This window comes from Myotis nattereri, assembly GCF_964212035.1.
Source record: "Myotis nattereri genome assembly, chromosome: 19".
Lineage (NCBI taxonomy): Eukaryota > Metazoa > Chordata > Mammalia > Chiroptera > Vespertilionidae > Myotis > Myotis nattereri.
Window position 1 is genome coordinate 23,158,303 of NC_138095.1, and position 19,602 is coordinate 23,177,904.

General features: G+C 54.0%; 1 protein-coding gene across 2 annotated transcripts; it reads left to right on the forward strand.

Moving 5' to 3' along the window:
* Nucleotides 1-434: 434 nt before the first annotated feature.
* ASPHD2 (aspartate beta-hydroxylase domain containing 2) lies at nt 435-15,041 on the forward strand. 2 transcript variants are annotated; one of them, XM_081113782.1, is made up of 5 exons: nt 435-625; nt 4,283-5,371; nt 10,739-10,852; nt 13,318-13,445; nt 14,126-15,041. In XM_081113782.1, the coding sequence occupies exons 2-4, from the start codon at nt 4,564-4,566 to the stop codon at nt 13,425-13,427; spliced, it is 1,032 nt and encodes a 343-aa protein (XP_080969908.1). In that variant the 5' UTR covers nt 435-625; nt 4,283-4,563; the 3' UTR covers nt 13,428-13,445; nt 14,126-15,041. The 2 variants fall into 2 exon arrangements, with proteins under 2 accessions (XP_080969908.1, XP_080969907.1); XM_081113781.1 differs by having other exon boundaries at nt 13,318-15,041.
* Nucleotides 15,042-19,602: the final 4,561 nt, after the last annotated feature.

Consider the following 19,602-nt stretch of genomic DNA (forward strand, 5'->3'; position numbering starts at 1 on the left):
AAGTGCAGGTTGAATCCATCCGTAAAGGAAGAAGGATGTTAGGGCGGGAGGAAGCGAGAGGAAAGAAGAGGGCGAGAAAGTGAACGGGAAGGAAAGGAGGAAGTGGAGGAAGAAGAGACTCAGAGAGCCAGAGAGAGGGGCGGAGGAGAGGCAGCGAGGGAGGAGGGGGCGCAGAGGGGCCGACGAGCGAGGACCGAATGAATGAAGGCGCGCAGCTGAACGAGCGGGCGGTGCGTCTTGCTGCCCAGGATCCCGGCCGCTCCCAAAAAGCCACCTGAGCGAGCGGCGCGATTCGACCCTCGGGTCACCACGCGCACCACCAGCGAGGATCCGCGCTGGGGTCCGGGTCCCAGCCCGCGAGCGCCCCGCCCCGCCGGCCCCGCCCCGCCCCGGCGCGCGCGGCATTGTGGGAGTTGTAGTCCTTCCGGCCCCGCGGAGCGCAGCGTGGCGTCGGCACCGGCGAGGCTCCAGCGCGTCTCCCGCTCGCGTCCCGCGGCGTGGGCCGGGCAGCGGCCGGGCAGCAGCTCCGCGGCGCGGGCAGGGGATGTCCGCGCGTCCGCGCCCTCGGGCGGCGGAGTCGCCCCGGCCCCAGCGGTCGCCCCCGCCGCCCGCGCTCCCGGCGCAGGTAAGCGGGTCTCTGGGGGCTGCGGGGCGGGAGGGCGGCGCGGCTGGGCCGACCCCGCTGCCGGGGAGGAGGTGGGGGCCGGGCGGCTGCAGGCCCGCGGTCCCCACGCCCGGCGACGCGGCCGCTGAGGATGCTCTGAGACGCCGGCGCCCGCCTGCGCCCCACATCCCGGCCCGGCGAGGGGCCCCAGCTGCCCGGCGCGCGCTACGTGCTGAGCGCCGCCGCCTCGTCTGTGTTCGCGGCCCGGGTCGGGCGTCACCCTCCTCCTACCCCCTGTCCCATCGCGGTCTCCTACTTCGTGTAATACCCTCCCCTCCACCCCCCATCGCCTCCTCCCGGTGACCCTCCTCCTGGATCCCCTTCCTTGCCTGCTCTCCCCTCCCCCCCAGCCCTGAGCTTCACCCACTTCCCATATTTCCCGTGGTAACCCTCTCCCCTGCCCCCGAGTGATCCACACAAGCTTCATTCCCTACTCATTAGCGGATTGCCTACTTTTCCTGTCAGTAATCACCTTTCTCTTGTCCCATCCCCCTCCTCCCTGACCTCCTGGTGGTCACCATCTGTATTAACCCAACCTCTGCCCTCCCCTTCCCCCCTCACTCTCCAGAGTGGATGCTGACACAGCTGGCCAAGAGAGCGAGGAGGAAAGGTCTCTGGTCCCCACCGGGGAGGGCTGGCCCCAGAGCAGCTCCTGTCTCCTGGGTGGAGGGGCGGCAGGCATTGCTCATCTTACCCCCCCCCCCCCCCGCCTGCTCCCTGGGGGACTTCTGGGGTGACCTGGCATCACCCTAAAAAGGACCAGAAGCTTTTTAGCCTTGGGCAGCCCCTGGACTGGTAATGTGAACCGAATTAACCAGGTCAGAGCTATAGGCCTGCTTCCCCCACCCCCCAGTGAGGAGGTGTTCATTGTATCAGAAGTTATACTGATGGGACTTGCTCACCAATTGGCCATGAATTTGGACTTGATTCCCCCAAGCAGACTGACCTTTAAGATCTGGAGTTGCATATGATTAAAGTGCAGAACTGCAATGAGGTGTCCCCATCCCTAATGAGGACAGAAATGAAACATGAACAGATGTGTGAAGGCAGCCGGAAGTTGCTGTGGTCACTGACACTGGGGGTGGGGGTGGGGGAGGGGGAATCCGTGGGCGATGGGGGTTTGTCACTGGGTGCAATAGGGTCCAATGTTTGCACCGGTATTTAATCCACTGCCAGTCACCCTGCAAGTGTAAGGGCGACCTTTAGTGTCCTATTTCAGCTGTGAGCTTGTTAGCCCACCTCCGGGCCCAGGGGCCCGCCTGCGTTTTCTGGCCACAAGGAACCGACAGGTCTGAAAAGTCCTAACTTCAGCTCTCAGTGCTGTTTATGATCTTGTGAGCAGGGTCCGAGCCTGGAGCTCAGGGGATCGGGATCTTTTGCTGCCTTTTGTCTATAGCTCAGTCTAGGGAGTGACCGGGGCTGTCCTTGTAGAGAATGACGCTTCCCGGAGGAGGGGGTAAGCTGGAGGGGGGGGGGGGGGTGTCAGGGTAGCGATTCCTTCATCCTCTACCCTGCCCTCCAGACCTTCATGTTGACTGACTTAAACTCTAGTGCTTAGCAGGGCTGATGGGAACTAACACTTCACAGGTGTTTGTCAAATTATCAGCCTCTCACTCTGAGAACATTTCAGGAAACCTCTCCTCCCCGAGAGAGGGTGTTTACAAGCTCCAGTTAGGAGTTGAGCTCAGTGATGGGGGAAATCCCTTTTAGTCCGAGTTGCTTGTCGCTACGCAGGTGATGGTTTCACACGGAAGTTCAGGAATCCTGGGGTTCTGTGGCGAGAGGGCTTGCAAACAACACACCTTTCATTCAAATTTTCTTTCCCATCTCGAGAGGAAACAGCTGCCAGTCACGGGAGGACGGAGAGAGAACGGGGGGCACATAGGGGTCTCTTTCCATCCAGGGGGGCCTAGCCTTGCCCTCTCCTCCCAAGTCTGTGATGAAATCAAGAACATATGAGAGAAAAAAAAATTAGCATCTAACCTCCCCAACTCTCGTATTTTTCCTAGAAACATAAAAAACCATGCATGAATATTCAGCACGTGTGCTTTGGACTTACTAAACACAATAGTCAAGTGGTTCCTTGTTCGGCCTAAGCTGGGAAGATGCAAAGAGGCAGTTAATGATCACCTAAGGTTTCCCTTTCGTTTTTGGCTTTGCAAGTCTGGGGACCAAAAAAAAAACAAACCACAAAGGAAACAAACAAACCACCACTTGAGATGTGTGGCCACAAGAGCGTCCAGAATCTACCTGCAGCTGCTGGAATGTTCTGTCCTGAGTCATCTTTCTCTGAGGCCCCACCTTTGGTTTTGCTGGCTCAGCAAGGTGTGGCTGCCACATGTCACAGCAGTCTCCAGCGCACATGCTGAATACTGACCATGACATGATCGTACGTGCTCGACATCCGTCGTTCATCCTCATTCAGTCTTACAGATGAGGAAACAGACTTAGAGAGGGGAAGTGACCTGTCCGGGGCTGGGAGTGCTGCTCGGTCTAGCCCATCTCCAGGTTGGGTTCTTAATCTCTGCCCCATCGCAAGAACTTTCGGGCCACATTTGGTCCTGAAAGTGGAGGGTCCAGCTCTCCCACTTTTTTCGTTACTCTCTCGTCTTCCTGAGAGAGGAGAGGGAGGGCGGAGCACAGAACGAATTGTTTTGCTGCTCGAGATGAGGGGATGCAGTAGCACATAGACCTGGCGGTTCTCATCGGGTTAGAAAAAGCAGGTGGATGGCGGGTTTCAGCTGGGGAACAGGGTGGGGGCTTTACAGACATGGCAACGTGACCCCTGTGCCCTGATCATGCCTTTAGGTTATAAGGATAATCGGGGTGCTGGGCAGTGACCCCGAGCATCAGTAAAACACGTGGGAAAGTATCTGTGTGTTTGGAGACAGTCAGACCTGAAAGGGCTTTTACTTCCATTCTGTCTCGTCGTGTCACGTTCATAACCTCACGGGTGAGGCCAGTAAGGAGTCTCCCAAGTGAGTAGTTGAAATGCCCAGTGTCTGCCATGGGAATGCAGGGAGCCCACTTCCTTTTCCAGTTTGATTTAAGCTCAGCCCATGTCAGAAGGGCAAGAGAGATTAAATAAGAATGATGTAGGGCTATGAAAACAGTGAAATGGAAAATATGCCGTCTTAAAGTGCCTTTGCCATTTTTAAAATGCTTTGTGAACCCACATCTACTTAAAGGGACAGAGAGTGAAGGGAAGTAAGCATTTATTAAATGGCTACTATGAAAGTATAGCAAAATGGGTAGTTACCACTTTGGAGTCATATGGGATTCGTGTCCCCGCTGTGGCTGCAGGAACTTCGGGGAGTTATAGGGTCTCTGAGCCTCAGGGTTCTCATCTGTGAAATGGGAACTCTGGTGCCTCCTCAGGATGCTGTGAAATACATGGGACTACTGTCATGGTCAAACAGTGCTCGATGCAGATGAAACACCACTGGTCCTTTGGGAAGAGGGGGTGGTGGTGAGGTGGAGAGAGAATACACAAGACTGAGAAGTGTGTCCCCTACCAACAAGGGCCCTATGAAATGATCTGGGACTTTACATTTCACGTGAGGATTTTTCCCGGTGTACAAATTTATGCTGTTTTTTTATTTTATTTTTTTCATCCAGGTTTGGACTTAAAAAAAAAACACAGTTTCATAGTGACCAACAGCACTCGCTAATGTGACATAAAGCAGCTCCTGCCACTCTGCCCAGTCCCTTTTGCCTGGAGTGGGGTGGTGGGCACAGGCGGCCTCGCCTGTCAATGCCACCCTGAGCAGGATCCGAGGGACAGGGGCAGCCATGCCTCCCCCTGCCCCCGCTGCCCCGCGCTAACCTGCAAAGTGTGGGTGCCCTTGAGGACTGACTGACTGACCTTGCTTCACACCCACGACAACAACTCCCTCAAGATGTCGCTCGAGTGGCTGGTGGCCTGGAGCTGGTCGCTGGATGGCCTCCGGGACTGCATCGCCACGGGCATCCAGTCCGTGCGGGACTGGGACACCGCCGCCGTGGCCACCGTGGCCTGCCTGCTGGTCCTGTTCGTGTGGTACTGCTACCACGTGGGCCGGGAGCAGCCCCGGCCCTACGCCTCCGTCAACTCCCTCATGCAGGGCGCCGACGCCAACGGGCTGCAGAACGGGTACGTGTACTGCCAGTCCCCCGAGTGCGTGCGCTGCACCCACAACGAGGGCCTCAACCAGAAACTCTACCACAACCTGCAGGAGTACGCCAAGCGCTACTCCTGGTCGGGCATGGGCCGCATCCACAAGGGCATCCGCGAGCAGGGCCGCTACCTCAACAGCCGGCCCTCCATCCAGAAGCCCGAGGTCTTCTTCCTGCCCGACCTCCCCACCACGCCCTACTTCTCCCGGGACGCCCAGAGGCACGACGTGGAGCTGCTGGAGCGGAGCTTCCCCACCATCCTGGGCGAGTTCGAGGCCCTGTACAAGGGCTTCTCCAACTGCAGCCTCCCGCAGGGCTGGAAAATGAACAGCACCCCCAGCGGGGAGTGGGTCACCTTCTACTTGGTCAACCAGGGGGTGTGCGTTCCCAGGAACTGCAGGAAGTGCCCACGGACGTACCGCTTGCTCGGCAGCCTTCGGACCTGTATTGGGAACAATGTTTTTGGGAACGCGTGCATCTCCGTGCTGAGCCCCGGGACTGTGATCACGGAGCACTACGGACCCACCAACATCCGCATCCGATGCCACTTAGGTATGTTGTGGGGCCGGGGTCCTGGCACACACCCCTTCTCAGTAGCGTCGGGCCTGACTTCCGGGGGGAATCCAGACACCCCGAAAGCTCAGTAGCCACAATTCCTGCTCTTTTCACATCTTTTGTTGTTGTGCTTCTCTCACAAATCGATGAGCCACCTGTAAACAGTTTGACATCAAAGATTGGGTCAAAACAATGTTCAGTGTGAACCTGATATTCACAGAAGCTCTGTCCAGAGGGAGCTTTCTGTGCTGACGGGCCTGGTCTCCGTGCGCACTGTCTGATACGGTAGCCACTGGCCCCACGTGACCGCTGAGTGCTTGAGATGTGATTAGTGCCACTGAGGGGCTCAGTTTTTAACTTAATTGGAATTAAAATTTAAATAGCAGCACATGGCTAGTGCCTGTTGAGCAGTGGCCCTGCAGAGCCAGGGATAGTTACAGTGATCTCTGAGGTCCATGATGATGCAGAGGCTGTGCGAGATGCCGCGTGCCTTCTGATACTCAGAGATAAACCGATGCTCCGTGGTGATGCTACCCAGATTCCAGGGAAGTGGGCAAGGCGTGCATTGTGTGCAGCTGTGGTTTTGAGAGCAGGGTTGGAGCCAGATTGCCTGTGTTTGCATCCTGGCCCCACCTCGAGCTGGCTGTGTTACTTTGGGCAAGTCGCTTCACCTCTCTGAGCCTCGGTTTCCTCATTTGGAAGATCACCTTTTACAGAATTACGCTGAGGATCTGGGAGGAGATTGTGTGTTGTGAAGCATTTGTTCACGCAGAGCATGATAGAGAGGGAGTACTTGCTAAAAGTAGGCTTGGAAACAGCTTGGTAAATGGGGTATTAGTTCCCCAGAATGCCTCATTTGTTCCTGGTGAGTCATGATAATGGCTTGGTTACCGGGGCGATGGCACCTCGGGTTAGCATCCCAGACTGGAGGAGTGTGCGGGGCCAGGCCCAGCTCTGGGGAGTTTGCAGCGCTGCCTGGGCATCCGGATGGAGGGAGGAGAAACACATAAGCCCGATGTGGCCAGAGCAGGGTTCATAATTATTCCCACAGAGGAACCTCGGGCTGCACTGGGGGGCCCACACGCCCATGCCCTCCACCCCCCCTTCACGCACCCAGAGCCCTCTGCTTCTCCTGTTCTCTCTGGATTATGAATAAAGTGTGGCTTCAACAGAGGGCTTCACTGCTTTGAAAAGCAAAAGGGTATGAGATTCGAGCAGTTGACACCTCGAGTATTTCAAGAGGACAGGCAGAGCAGGGTCGAGGTGGCCTGACTTCGTGGTCAGCTGTGTCACTTTGGGCAAGTAACTGGGTCTCTGTGCCTCAGTTTCCTCATCTGTGAAATGGGGAGATGGTACTTATCTCACAGGACCATTAGAGGGTCACATCAAGTAATATCTCCTATGGCTGCTTGACACAGTGCCTGGCACGTGACAGCATTGGCTAAGCAGTTGCTGGTACCTCTGAGGACCTGACACCAGGTGGACCATGTGATAAGGAACCCAGGAGACACGGTCTCTGCCCTCAGGAACCATGGGGAATGAGCAGACTGTGCGCCTGGGCCCTGATTGGTCCGCCCTATGTGCTGAGTGACCTTGGAGCCGCCGTGCTCTCCTCTCTCAAGTGGAGGTAGTGATCCCCTCCTGACGGCTGGTGGAGGCCTGGGGGTGCTGTGTGTGTGTGAAGTGCTTGGCAGGTCGAGAGCGGTCAGGTCAAGGGGCTATGATTAACCTAAGAGTGGAGGTGGTCATCCTAGTGACGGATCACGATCAGTGAAATCACTGTGCAAGGCACCAGGGTGCTCCCTGAGGTCAGAGGACGAGAGGGCTGCAGGTGGGCTGCTCAGGGCAGGTGGGCTGGCCTGGAAGGGCGCAGCTGGGGAGGAGGCTTCCCTTGGGGTTGGGGGAGCCGTGTCTGGCTTGCTGGGGCGACCAGTGGTGGAGGCCGAGGTTGGAGAGGTCGGGTGGGAGTGAACCACAGAGGCTCCCCCTGCTCCCCCGTCAGGCTTGGTCTTAAGGCTGTGGGCCATGGGGAACAACGCTGTTGTTTTAAAAGGCTTCCTTTTATGTTTTCTAAAAACTTCCAAATGATGCAGGGAAGGGCGTTTGAGGACAGGTGGGATGGGACTCCAGGCAGGTGTGCTGAGTAGGAAGGGCTGGTGGCGAGGAACAAAGATTTGCCTCCTGTGTATTAATGCCTGTTGTGCATCTATGCAGTTTAAGTGTGTGTGTGTGTGTAAGTCACACCCACACAGGTCCCTTGATGACCTGTCCTCCCCTCCTTGGCCCGCTGGGTACTGGCCACCAGAGAAAGTGGGCCACGTCATGCTCCCGGGGCAGCAGGAAACCTTGGAAGGCGTCCCATTGGAGTGTGGCTAGTCCCCGAGGCCAGGCGAGCTCCGTGGTTGGCTCTGATCACCGTTTCCTTCTTTCCACGGTCATGCCCACATTCGTATGCACCCAGGAAAGAAGGGTGTGTTTGATTCACGTGACCTTGAGTGTTGACAGAGAGGGAGGCCAGAGAAGGAGGTCGGAAACAGGGCCAGCAGGAGAGGTGTCTGGTGGCCACACCTCTGCCAGTTACCTGGCTGTAGGTGGCGGAGGTACTGTGGTTTCTGGAATGCCAAGCCTTGTCGTCCGCTTCTGCCTGCCATCTGCGTTGTGACTGGTGGTACTGTCCCTCCAGCCACTGCTCCTCATGTGCCCAGTCATTTGCTGAGCCCTGTCCTGCGCTACCTCCAGAGGTGGTGTCACTCAGCTTTGATTCCGTGCAGAACCAGGGACAGCTCCCGCCTGGCCACCACCTGGCACACTGTGTGTGGGGCTAGGATGTCCTGCAGGCACTGCCACAAACCTCTAGGAAGCAACCTCTGACGATTACCAGGCAGTTGGTACCGGGGAGGCAGGCATCCATGCAAAGGGCTAACCCTCGGGAAAGGGTAGATAAAAATGCATATTCAGCAAATTCTCACTAAATAAGCACAATTCCACTCTCAATTTTCTTTCGTGCGTATGCTGTCAAGTTTCTGGGCCACCCACCTGCGTGGTACCAGCAGATCAGCTTGTGTTTGCCTTGCCCACCCTCAGTGTCAGCCGCCGGCCTCCTGAAGTGGGGCCACTGGTGGGCAGAGCCTTTCTCCACCTTCTCCTGCCTCCGTCAGCGGTTGGTGGGGAAGCCAGCAAACCCTAAGCCAGAGAGAGGCCTGGGCATGTGGGACTGGCCCAGGCCATGTGCGGGGCCTGTCTCTAACCCAGGAGCCACCTGGATTCTCATTTGGGGGGTTAATGATTACTTCTGCCAACTAAACTGGTTTGTGAGCAAGAGGCAGGAATGGTGGGCCACTGGACTGGAGCAGAGTGCGGGGGGAGGCAGGGGAGAGGAAGCAGGGGGCTGATAAGCCAGCAAGACACATCGTTTTTCTGTTGTACTGTGGCTCATGGCAGTAAGTCCTTTAGTGTCTCAGAGAAAGGGGAGCTTCTCTCTGAAACCCTGGGGTGGACTGTCCTAAAGTCCTCCACCTGCACCAGCCAGTGCGGTCATGCATGAAGGGGACGTGGCCCGTGGGGCTCTCTTCATTTGCGCCAGCGGCTGCACCCCTAACCCCCAGCAGTTGTTAACAGTAGCGGGAGGTCGTGGTTTCAGAGTCAGAATGGACAGTCTCAGCTGGTGCAATGAAATGTGCTATTGATGGTTGAAACTTACCATTAACTGCAGGAAAATCAGCAACCACTTAACTGCCACTGCTACTAATGTAATAGCCAGCATTTACATCATGCTGGCCAGTGTTATAAGAGCCTGTTCTCAGAGCCAGACAGTTTGGATTCAAATCTCAGCTCCTGCCAGGACTAAACAGTGACCTCCAGCAGGTCCCTTAACTTCTCTGTATCCGGTTGCTCCGTCTGGGAAGTAGGCGAAGTGAGGTCTGTAAAGTGTTTATTTAACACAAGCCTGCGCACAGTCTTCAGATATTAGTAGCAAGGACAGTGGTCGAGTAGTACTGGCAGGTAAGTATGCTCATGCCCCCTCTTTTTTTTTTTTTTTAATGTATCTTATTGACTTTTTACAAAGAGGAAGGGAGCGGGACAGAGAGTTAGAAACATCAATCAGCTGCCTCCTGCACATCTCCCACTGGGGGTGTGCCTGCAACCAAGGCACATGCCCTTGACCGGAATCGAACCCGGGACCCTTCAGTCCACAGGCTGACGCTCTATCCACAGAGCCAAACCAGTTAGGGCCTCATGCCCCCTCTTTACAGACAAGGAGGCTATGGCTCAGAGAGATCGAGTGCTTGCCCAGAGTCACACAGCAGATATGAGTCAGAGTCAGCGATCTGATCCCAGGGCCTCTGTCCTTCCCATGGCTCCGCGCGGCGTCCGTTAGAATTCTTACTGCATTCATGCTTCCCGGAACCATCCATTTTTGGCTCCGAGAGTGCATTAAAATACCCCGCCTGTGAGAGAAAAGGCTGCCTCATTTTGTCATAAGGGACACTGCCGACTGGCCCAGGGGCGTGCTTGTCACAGTGAGTCACTGAGGACCGATGAGAGCATCACTGCCCCAGCCCCTCCTCCAGGGCCGCGTTTTCCCAGACCTTTGGCTTGGCGAGGGGACGTGAACACGCATGCGCGGCAGCACTTCCGGCAGACCCTCTCCTGGGCTGGGCACCAAACGTGGGCCTCGCCACTGGCGCTGTAAGCATATGGCTCCGCAGCAGGTGTCGCTCCACATCCTCCTGAAGCTCAGGCGTTTTCTTGCGGGTGTCCTCCGGTTTCCCCGAATGGAGCCAAGGGAACCCCGATTAATATGCCATCCTCGGGCCTCAAAATGGATGGAAGGGTTGGAACCCAAAGAGGAGGGCACGGTGCGAGCCTTTGCGTCTTCGGTCTCACCGAGAGCAGCCCTAGAGGCGGGACTGTAGGAAACACGATTATTGACAGGCAGGGTTCTGAACCTGCTCCCGCAGTTTCCGGTGGTGCCGTTTCCGGTGGTGCCGCGGTTGGTCTTCCGGAGTCTTCAACGTGTAGGGCAAGCTCGGTTCCCGGCTTTAGCAGAGGCGCCCAGGACCCAGAGCAGGTTAAGCCAATGGAGGAATGAGTTTTTCCAAGGGGTACGGAGAGGATCCAGGTGCTTACCCCGCATTTGCCCTATTGAACTACCCACCTCCCCATATAGAGACCCCGAGGGGTGAGGATAAAGATTGGAAATCGAGAGCTGCCCGCTCCCAAACTTCCGGCCACCCCTAACTTCCGGCCACCCCTGACTTCCGGCCCCACGACTTCCCGTCACATCTGACTTCCGGCCACCCTGACTTCTGGCCGTGCCTGATCTCGCCTGCCTTCACTCTCTGCTCTACCTTTTCTTCCGAGGTCTGAAAACTCCAAGTGGCTGTGAGCTGGTGGTGGGGGGCGAGCCGCAGTGTTGGGCCGAAGGCCGCTGCCTTCTCTTTGACGACTCTTTCCTACACACCGCATTCCATGAAGGTGAGTGCCTGTCTTCCCTATTGTCGCTCTTTTATTTATTTACTTTACTAAATTGATTGGGGTGGCGTTGGTCAACATGAACATATAGGTTTCCTGTGTGGATCTTTGTGTTACCAGATCTGTCTATTGCACCGTGTTCCCACCGCCCAAAGTCAGATCTTCTCCTGTCACCTCCTGTTAGGAACCCCGTCCTTCTGGCAGCCACCCCTCTGCTGTTCGTGTTCATAAGTTTCAGTTTTATATCCCACAGTGAAATCATACGGTGCTTAGCTTTTTCTGACTTAGTTCACTTTGCATAATGTTCTCAAGGTCCATCCATGTTGTTGCAAATGGCGCTATTTCATCCCTTCTTGTGGCTGAGTGTATATGTACTGCATCTTCTTCATCCATCCTCTGTCGCAGGACACTTCGGTTGTTTCCATGTCTTGGCCACCGTGAATAATTTTGCAATGAACATAGGGGCGCATAATCTTTGCGAATACATGACTTCGAGTTTTTTGTGTATATACCCAGGAGTGGGGTTGCTGGGTCATATGGTAGCTCTATTCTTAATTTTTTGAGAAATCACCAGAACTGCTTCCACAGTGGTTGTACCAGTCTACATTCCCACCAGCAGTGAGTGAGGGTTCCCTTTTCTCCACAACCTCTCTACCACTTGTTGTTGCTTGTCTTGTTGATAATGGCCACTCGGACAGGTGTAAGATGATCTCATGGTAGTTTTGATTTGCATTTCCCTAATTGCCAGGGAAGCTGAACATCTTTTCATATATCCTGGGAGAGGTGTATTTTCAGGTCCTTTGCCCACTTTTTTTTCGATTGTTTGGTGTTGAGTTTTATGAGTTCTTTATATATTTTGGAAATTAAACCTTTGTCGTAGCAGCTGTGTGCAAATATCATCTCTCATCTGGTTGGCTGCGTGTTTGTTCTGTTGTCAGTTTCCTTTGCTGTGCAGAAGCTTTTTAGTTTGATACAGTGCCACTCATTATTTTTGCCTTTACCTCCCGTGCGTTTAGGGTCAAGTCCATAAAATGTCCTCTACGGCCCAGGTCCATAAGTTTGGTACCTATCATATATTTTATGCTATGTCACTTACAGTTTTGGGTCTTATGTGTAGGTCTTTGATCCATTTTGAGTTAATTTATGTACATGGGGACAAACTGTAATCCAGTTTCATTTATTTGCATGTGGCTTTCTAGTTTTCCCAGCACTATTTATTGAAGAGACTACCTTTACTCAAATGTGCGTTTCTGGCTCATTTGTCGAAAATTATCTGTCCATATGCATGTGGTTTTATAGCTGGATTCTCTATTCTGTTCCATTGATCTGTGTGTCTGTTTCTCTGCCAATACCATGCTGTTTTGAATATTGTAGCTCTGTAGTATAATTTAAAGTCAGGTACTGTGATACCTCCAGCTTCGTTCTTTTTTTTGTTTTTCAGCATGGCTTTGGCTACTCTGGGTCTTTAGTGGTTCCATACAAATCTGATGATTTCTCGTTATATTTCTTTAAAAAATGACATTGGGATTTTGATGGGGATTGCATTAAATCTGTATATTGCTTTGGGTAATATGGCCATTTAATTATGTTGATTCTTCCAATCCATGAACATGGGCTATTTTTCCATTTTGTTGTGTCTTTTTTAATCTTTCGTAGTAATGCTTTGTAATTTTTAGTATATAGATCTTTCACATTCTTTAAGTTTACTCCTACCTCAACATAATAGAAGCCATATATGATAAACCCTCAGCTAATATCATACTTAGTGGCGAGAAATTGAAAGCTTTTTGCAGATAGGAAACCCTAAAGACTCTACCAAAAAACTACCAGAAACAATAAACCAATGCAGTCAGGTTGCAGGGTACAAAATCAGTGTGCAAAAATCCATTGCCTTCCTGTATGCTAACAACAAAACTTCAGAAAAAGAAATGGAAAAGACAATTCCTTTTGCAATAGCAACCAAAAGAATAAAAAACCCGGGTATTGCTGCCCTTTTAAAATGAACTTTATTTTTAGAGAAGTTTTAAGTTTCCAGAAAAATTGAGCAGAAAGTACACAGCACCCTCCCTCCTCCCGATACACAATTTCCACTTGTACTAGCATCTGGCATGAGTGTGGTGCATCTGTTACAACTGATGAGCTCATAGCGACATGTTGTTGTTAACTAAGTCGATAGTCTGCATTAGGGTTCACTCCGTGTTGTACATTCTGTGGGTTTTGACAAACGTATAATGACATGGATGGACCATGACAGGATCACACGGAATAGCTTCAGTCCCTCAATGCCTTGTGCCTTACATACCCCTCTCCCTCTGCCTGCTCCTGTTATGCACTCTGCGTGGAACCGTAGGAAGCCAGGATCACATTGCTGATCAGAGAGCAGGAACTCTTCCGATCTGTGCTGGAAAGCTAACCGTGGGTCCTGGCTTCGGGCTATTCGAACCTCTCCTCTCTCACCCCCATCCCAGGTGCCGCGGAGGATGGCCCACGGGTGGTTTTCATGGTGGATCTGTGGCATCCGAATGTCGCCGCGGCTGAACGGCAGGCCCTGGATTTCATCTTTGCTCCAGGCCGATGAGAACACTCCCTGTGCCAGGTCGGCGAGAGTGGCCTGGGGCAGCCGGGACAGCCTGTGGGCCGCCAGCGCCCACGTGTTACGATTCCATGCTCAGAAACCTGCCTCGACAGAAAGCTCTCATCCGGGATTTTTATACCACGTTGGGTCCCTCCTTCCCCCCGTTGTTAGTGGGAAACTCCAGCTTGTATTTCCTTAGAGGTCTTTTTCCTTCCGTCCGTTTGCTTCTGCGGTTCGTTTCCGCCTAATGGCGCGGGACTGCGCTCTGCGGCCAGAGGCTCCCAGAGGCTCGGTGCCCCTGTTGTCAGTGTCACATTGCTACTTGTTTTTTTCAGTGATCAGATGGTTCTTTGTCTGAATGTAACAACGTAAAACTTCCTGTGGTCACCATACAAAACAGAAGACCCTGCCACCCAGAGCACTAGAGAACGTGGCCACAAGGGGGACCCCTCCATCCCCGTCCCCTAGGCAGGGGGAGGCTGCAGTCCCTGCACCCAGCCAGCTGCATGGGCAGGGTGGACATGGGCAGGGGCACGGCCTGGGGAAATGTCACCACCCGCTCACCCCACCGCCACCCTGTCCGTCTGATGGCGGAGAGCGTGCGGCTGCGGAGCGACATGGCTCCCCTTCACAGCCGAGGCTGGTGTCCTCGGGCGGGGCTCAGCCGCAGAACGGGTACTCACTTACCTCACTGCCTACAGAAGCCCCACTGCCACCCCGGCCTGCGCAGTCCCCGTGTTAGCCGTTGTGACGCTGAGCTCGGAGACCACCTGGCTGGCCCCTTGGAGCTGTGGCGGCCGAGACTCCACTTGTCCAGTGACATCTGGGCAGCCTTTCTCTGGCAGAACTGGAACTCCAGGTGTGACCCAAGTGTCTGTTTTGTTCGGAGTTTCGTGGCCTATGATTTTCCATTTACCCGTCTGTACATAAAGGTTCAAACGCTGGACTCAGTGCGAGAGTCAGCCTGTGGCCCTGTTATTGCGAAGGCGTGAGCTGAGTCATGGCAGCCGCAGCGAACGTGTGAGCGGGGATCCCCGGAAGACCGACAGACCCAGAGGACCCTGGTCCCGGCGCTGGCCTGGCCCTTCCATCTCCTGTGAAGGACACGGCCAGGTGGGGGCGCTAAGTCTAGGAACGCCCTCCTCTTAGCTGAGGTGTGGAGGGCAGCCTCCTCCATCCATGCCAGATGCCGGTTTGCATCATGGATCATGGCAGTGTCAGGTCAAGGAGGCCGTGGCGCGGTATGAATACAGGTCTGTCACGTGTGCAGGTCCCGTGTTCCCATCCACGTGGAAGCCAGCAGCTTCTGGGAGAAGTAACCACGACCTGAAACGCACTAGCAGATCCTAGCAAGTGTGCCAAGAAAACGTGTCCACGGTTGAGTGAAATGTCTGCGAGAGATTTTCAGTGATTAGAATGCAGGAAAGGGCAGACCTTTCAAAACACCTGAAGTCTCCCCACTTGTATTTGTTAAAGCATCACTCAAGGTGCATGATTTCTATACATACCGACCGCTCCACGTTTACAGAGCCAACAGCCCGCGCAGGCACCTGGCCGCCTGCTCTCGTGTGACGTGCTGGGGAACAGGAGATCAATAAAGGGTCTTGCTGAAAACCACAGTGAAATGGTGGCGTCGTCTGTCGGGCAGAAGCCCTGAGCCGGGCACATCTGAGTTGGAGGCTCTTGGTGTTTGGATGGTGTCACAGCGACAGGCAGGACCCTAAACGTATAGTGACCGAAGCAGGATGTTGTAAAAGAATGGGTGTGGGGCGGGAGAGACAAGACAGGCCTGCGGAAGGTTAAGGAATGGCCAGTGTCACCCTGGCAAAGAACAGGGACTCGGGCTTAAGGAAAGCTGGTGCCAGGACTCGGTGCCAGGTGCTCCTTCCCACGTGACCTCTGGCCAGTCCCGGAGCCTCTGGGAGCCTCAGATCGCGCCTCTGTAGGGATGGTCCCTGGCAGGCAGAGCAGCGATGCTGGCTCCCTTCCTGCCATGGCCGAGGTCCCAGGCAGTGACAGAGAAGCCGGTGAGGAGGCAGGATGGGTGAGGCAGAGATGGATGAGCACATCTGATTTGGGGAGAGTGGGCGCGGGGCAGGGCAGCCAGTGGCTCCTTTCTATCCCTGTAGAAGCAGGTTCCTCAGTAGCTACAATTTGAATTTTTTTCCTTTTCTTAGAAGAGGGACAGATGGCCCTGGTGGCCTGGAACCCCAGGAGCAGTCTGGCCGCCAGGTGTTTTCCCATGCAAGCCCGTTCCCAGCCCACAGCCCTGGCTGGGCTGCCCTGGCAAACGGAAGAGCCGCACTCGCTGGAGACTGCGGCGTTTCTCCCTCCTCCAGGTGCATGCCAGCTAGGCAGCTGCTGAAGTGATTTATACGCTTCAGCCTGGGATGCTCAAGGCGACAAAGGGGCCAGCATGCCCGCCCCCCTCAAGTGAGAAGCCCTGCCTTGACCCTGATGCAGCTGGCATCAGCTCCAAGGCCAGACGGCACAAGGTCGATTTGCACCAGGTCACATCCCACGTGTGCCAGGCGCCTGCTCATCCTCCCCAGACTCATCTAGATTTTCTGGGTTCTGAGCCCCTTGGTGACAGTGACCACACCTACAGCTTATAGTGGGGGACGGGGAGCGTATGCCTAATCCACTAGTTCTTGACTTTGGCTGCACAGTACAATCAGTATTTTGAGAAATACTGATGCCCACACCCCACCCCCAAAGCATTTCATTTCTTGGTTCAGGGGGTACGGTCCAGTCCTAGTGTTTGTTTTAACCCTTTACCTGCCTTGATTCTAATGTGTAACTGGAACTGAGGGTTGCTGCCCTGAATAGCAAAAATAGAAAAGCCTTTGGAACCAGCCAGCTTGAGATGAGAGTCTGGGCCGTGCCCCTGTGTGATGATGGGCAGCCCCCCCGCCCTTGGGCGTCGAGGGGACGGTCAGTGTTTTAAACACACTTCTCCAACAGCACCCTGGTGAGCCCCTTACAAGACCATAACATCCCTATTCTCAGTCCTTGGGTTTCCGGGAGGTGACCCAGGCCCAGTTGCAGGGCTTTGTTTAGGATCCAGAACTGACCCATCAGAGCCTTCCAAACTCTTGGCTATTCAGAGATTGCACCAGGGCTGGGCACATGACCCTCTCCGCACCCATCAAAGCCTTTTAAACCCCTGGGCAGTCAGATTGGGTCAGGGCTGGCATATGATTCAAATTCTTTTGCTGGGACCATTGAGAAAGAGGCAACTTTGCAGTGGTGGACGTGGGGATCTAGTGTAAAGAAAATCTGAGAGTGAAAACCACAGAGAAAAAGAGATTCTCTGCCTCCCCCCCCCCCCCCATGGGGATCATCTGAGTCCTGGGTCCTAACTTTTCCTGGAACCAGCTCTACCTCTGGACTTTTCAGTTACATGAGCCAAGAAGCTTCCCCCTTTATTCTTTTCTTTTTAAAAGTCTTTATTGTTGAAAGTATTGCATATGTCCCCCCCTTTCCCCCATTGCCCCCTTCCAACCTGCCCTGCCCCTGCCTTCACCACCCTGTTGTCCGTGTCCATGGGTTATGCTTATATATACGCATACAAGTGTTTTGGTCAGTCACTTCCCATCCACCCACCCTCCTCCGCCTTCCCTCTGAGGTTCCGCAGTCTGTTCTGCGTTTCTGTGTCTCCGGATCTATTTTGCTCACCAGTTTATGTTGTTCATTAGATTCCACATATGAGTGAGATCATGTGAGACTTGTCCTTCTCTGACTGGCTTATGTCACTTAGCATAATACTCTCTAGGTCCCTCCACGCTGTCTCAAAGGATAAGGGATCCTTCTTTTTTACTGCTGCATAGTATTCTGTGGTGTAAATGTACCACAGCCTTTTTATCCACTCGTCTACTGATGGGTACTTGGGCTGTTTCCAGATCTTAGTTATTATAAATTGTGCTGCTATGAACATAGAGTGTATATATTCTTTCTGATTGGTGTTTTAGGTTTCTTAGGATATATTCCTAGAAGTGGGATCACTGGGTCAAATGGCAGTTCCATATTTAATTTTTTGAGGAAACTCCATACTGTTCTCCACAGTGGCTGCACTAGTCTGCATTTCCACCAGCAGTGCATGGGGGTTCCCTTTTCTCCACATCCTTGCTAGCACTTGTTGTCTGTTGATTTGTTGATGGTAGCCATTCTGACAGGTGTGAGGTGATACCTCACTGTTGTTTTAATTTGCATCTCGGATGATCAGTGACTTTGGACATCCCCCTTTATTCTTAAACCAAGTTTGAGTTGTGGTTTCTATCCCTGGCCACCAAAACGTCCTACTCCACTCTGTGAGCCTCATCTGTAAAAATGAGCCCTATGCCTATGTTCAGGTTTAATAAGTCAAATTCTGGGTGGGCTGGGCGTGCTGCATACATATTTTTAAAATGTGAATACGAAAAGCAAAGCTAAGTACAAAATGCTGTTTCTAAGGACCACTGCGGCCTGCCACCAGCACCCTCCCCATAACATGGACCTCCCCAGCGGAGTCTCGCTAAGCAGCTGTGAGCACTGGGAGCAGGACAGAACAAGGCCACAGATCTTCGAGCTGCTGACAGATGGCAGTGAGAATACTCAGGCAGATTGCAGCGTTAGGTGGCAGGAGGCAGCACACACGGGCTGATTGACTTTCTGCCTCCCTCCCAGGCATGCACACTGGTCCTGATTTCTAGTTACCCCCCACCTTCCCCGTGTTTCCACACTTCTGATGCCTTAGCCACCCCGATTCAAGGTGAGGGCCTTCCTCCTCGAGGACAGAGAGCACCGTGCTCACTAGACGATCCCTCCACATACAGTATTTCCACACGGTGAGGAGGGACAGGCTCCGAGCGGGCAGCTGATGTGACCAAGGTCATGCGGTGGCTGGAGGACTCGGCAGTGAGAAACCAGGTGGCCAAGTAAACTCAGCCGTCTTGAACTCAAACACGGCCTGCAGAGGGACCCCCTGCACAGGGACGCCTGGAAGGCCATTAGCGACATTCACGCTGCACTAATTCGCAGAGAGGGCCCACCGTATGCCACGCCTTTAAATACACCGCGTCTTCCTTTCCGCTCTAAAGAACATGACATGGGGTTGAGAGTAACTTGGGTCAGTTTCCAGGGCAGTAAGTCGCACAGCTGTGACTGGAACCCAGGACTCTGACACCAAAGCCCACAGGCGCCTGTTGCCACCGGAACCCTGTGGTCTGCTTGGAGATAAAGGATGCCATTCAGACTCCAGTGCCTTTTTACAGCACACAGATGGCCCCTGTCACCCTCCTGCCCACGGGCCTTGCTGGGTCCCCTGTTCAGGGCCCCAAGCCCTTCCCTGGGCGCTCCTCACTTAGTCGTGAAGACTCACCTTAAAGGGCAGCACCTGGCTGCCTGAGCACTGATTCTCAGAAACCAAAGCGTTTCGTATTAAAAGCATGTCTAACGCAATGGCAGCCCTGGGAAATCAGATGGGAAGAGAGGTTTCTGGATGCAAAACAAATAAGATCTGCCAATGGCCTGCCATGTAGGAAGGCCCAGCGGCAGGCAGCGATTTTCTTGTGAAACATCTTGTGTGAAGGGTCCTTGAATCAGATGGTTCGCTGAGCTCCCGGTGGGTGGATGAAAATGGGTCCAGGCTCCAAACTGTCCCTGTTTCAACACACGACAGCTTGTAATCCACCCAGCTCGACTCTGGGGGCGTCAGCTCTGGAGCAAAAGGAAAAGCTGGGCAGCTTAAAAATACCCGCAAGGGGAAAGGAAAAGCAGCGCGTTCTGTGTAAGTTAGTCCTGAGGGTTTCTTGCGTGGTTGGCGTGGAGACTTGGGATGAATTTTTTCTTGGAGAACTTAGCAGAGAAGGAGGAAAATAGATATTTATCCTAGCTGGAGGTAGGATAGATATTTATCCCTGTGGGAAGATGGCCCTCTGGGCTAGCCAGTGGCAGGAGGGCGGGGGGAGGGGGCTGTGGGCGAGCCTGGCGGAAGCTGGTGCTCCTCGGAGCAGCTGGCTGGGCCCGTAGCCCACGCAGACCATTCTGAAGTGCACCTTCCTCCCCTGGCCGCCTGGGTCAGGCACGAAAAGGAGAAACGTGTCCACGCAAAATATGTGCGTACGTGCACACACACAAAACACCTCAGCCCCCACCTTAACGTGGTCACTAGACATGGTCCTCTTTAATTAATCAGAAC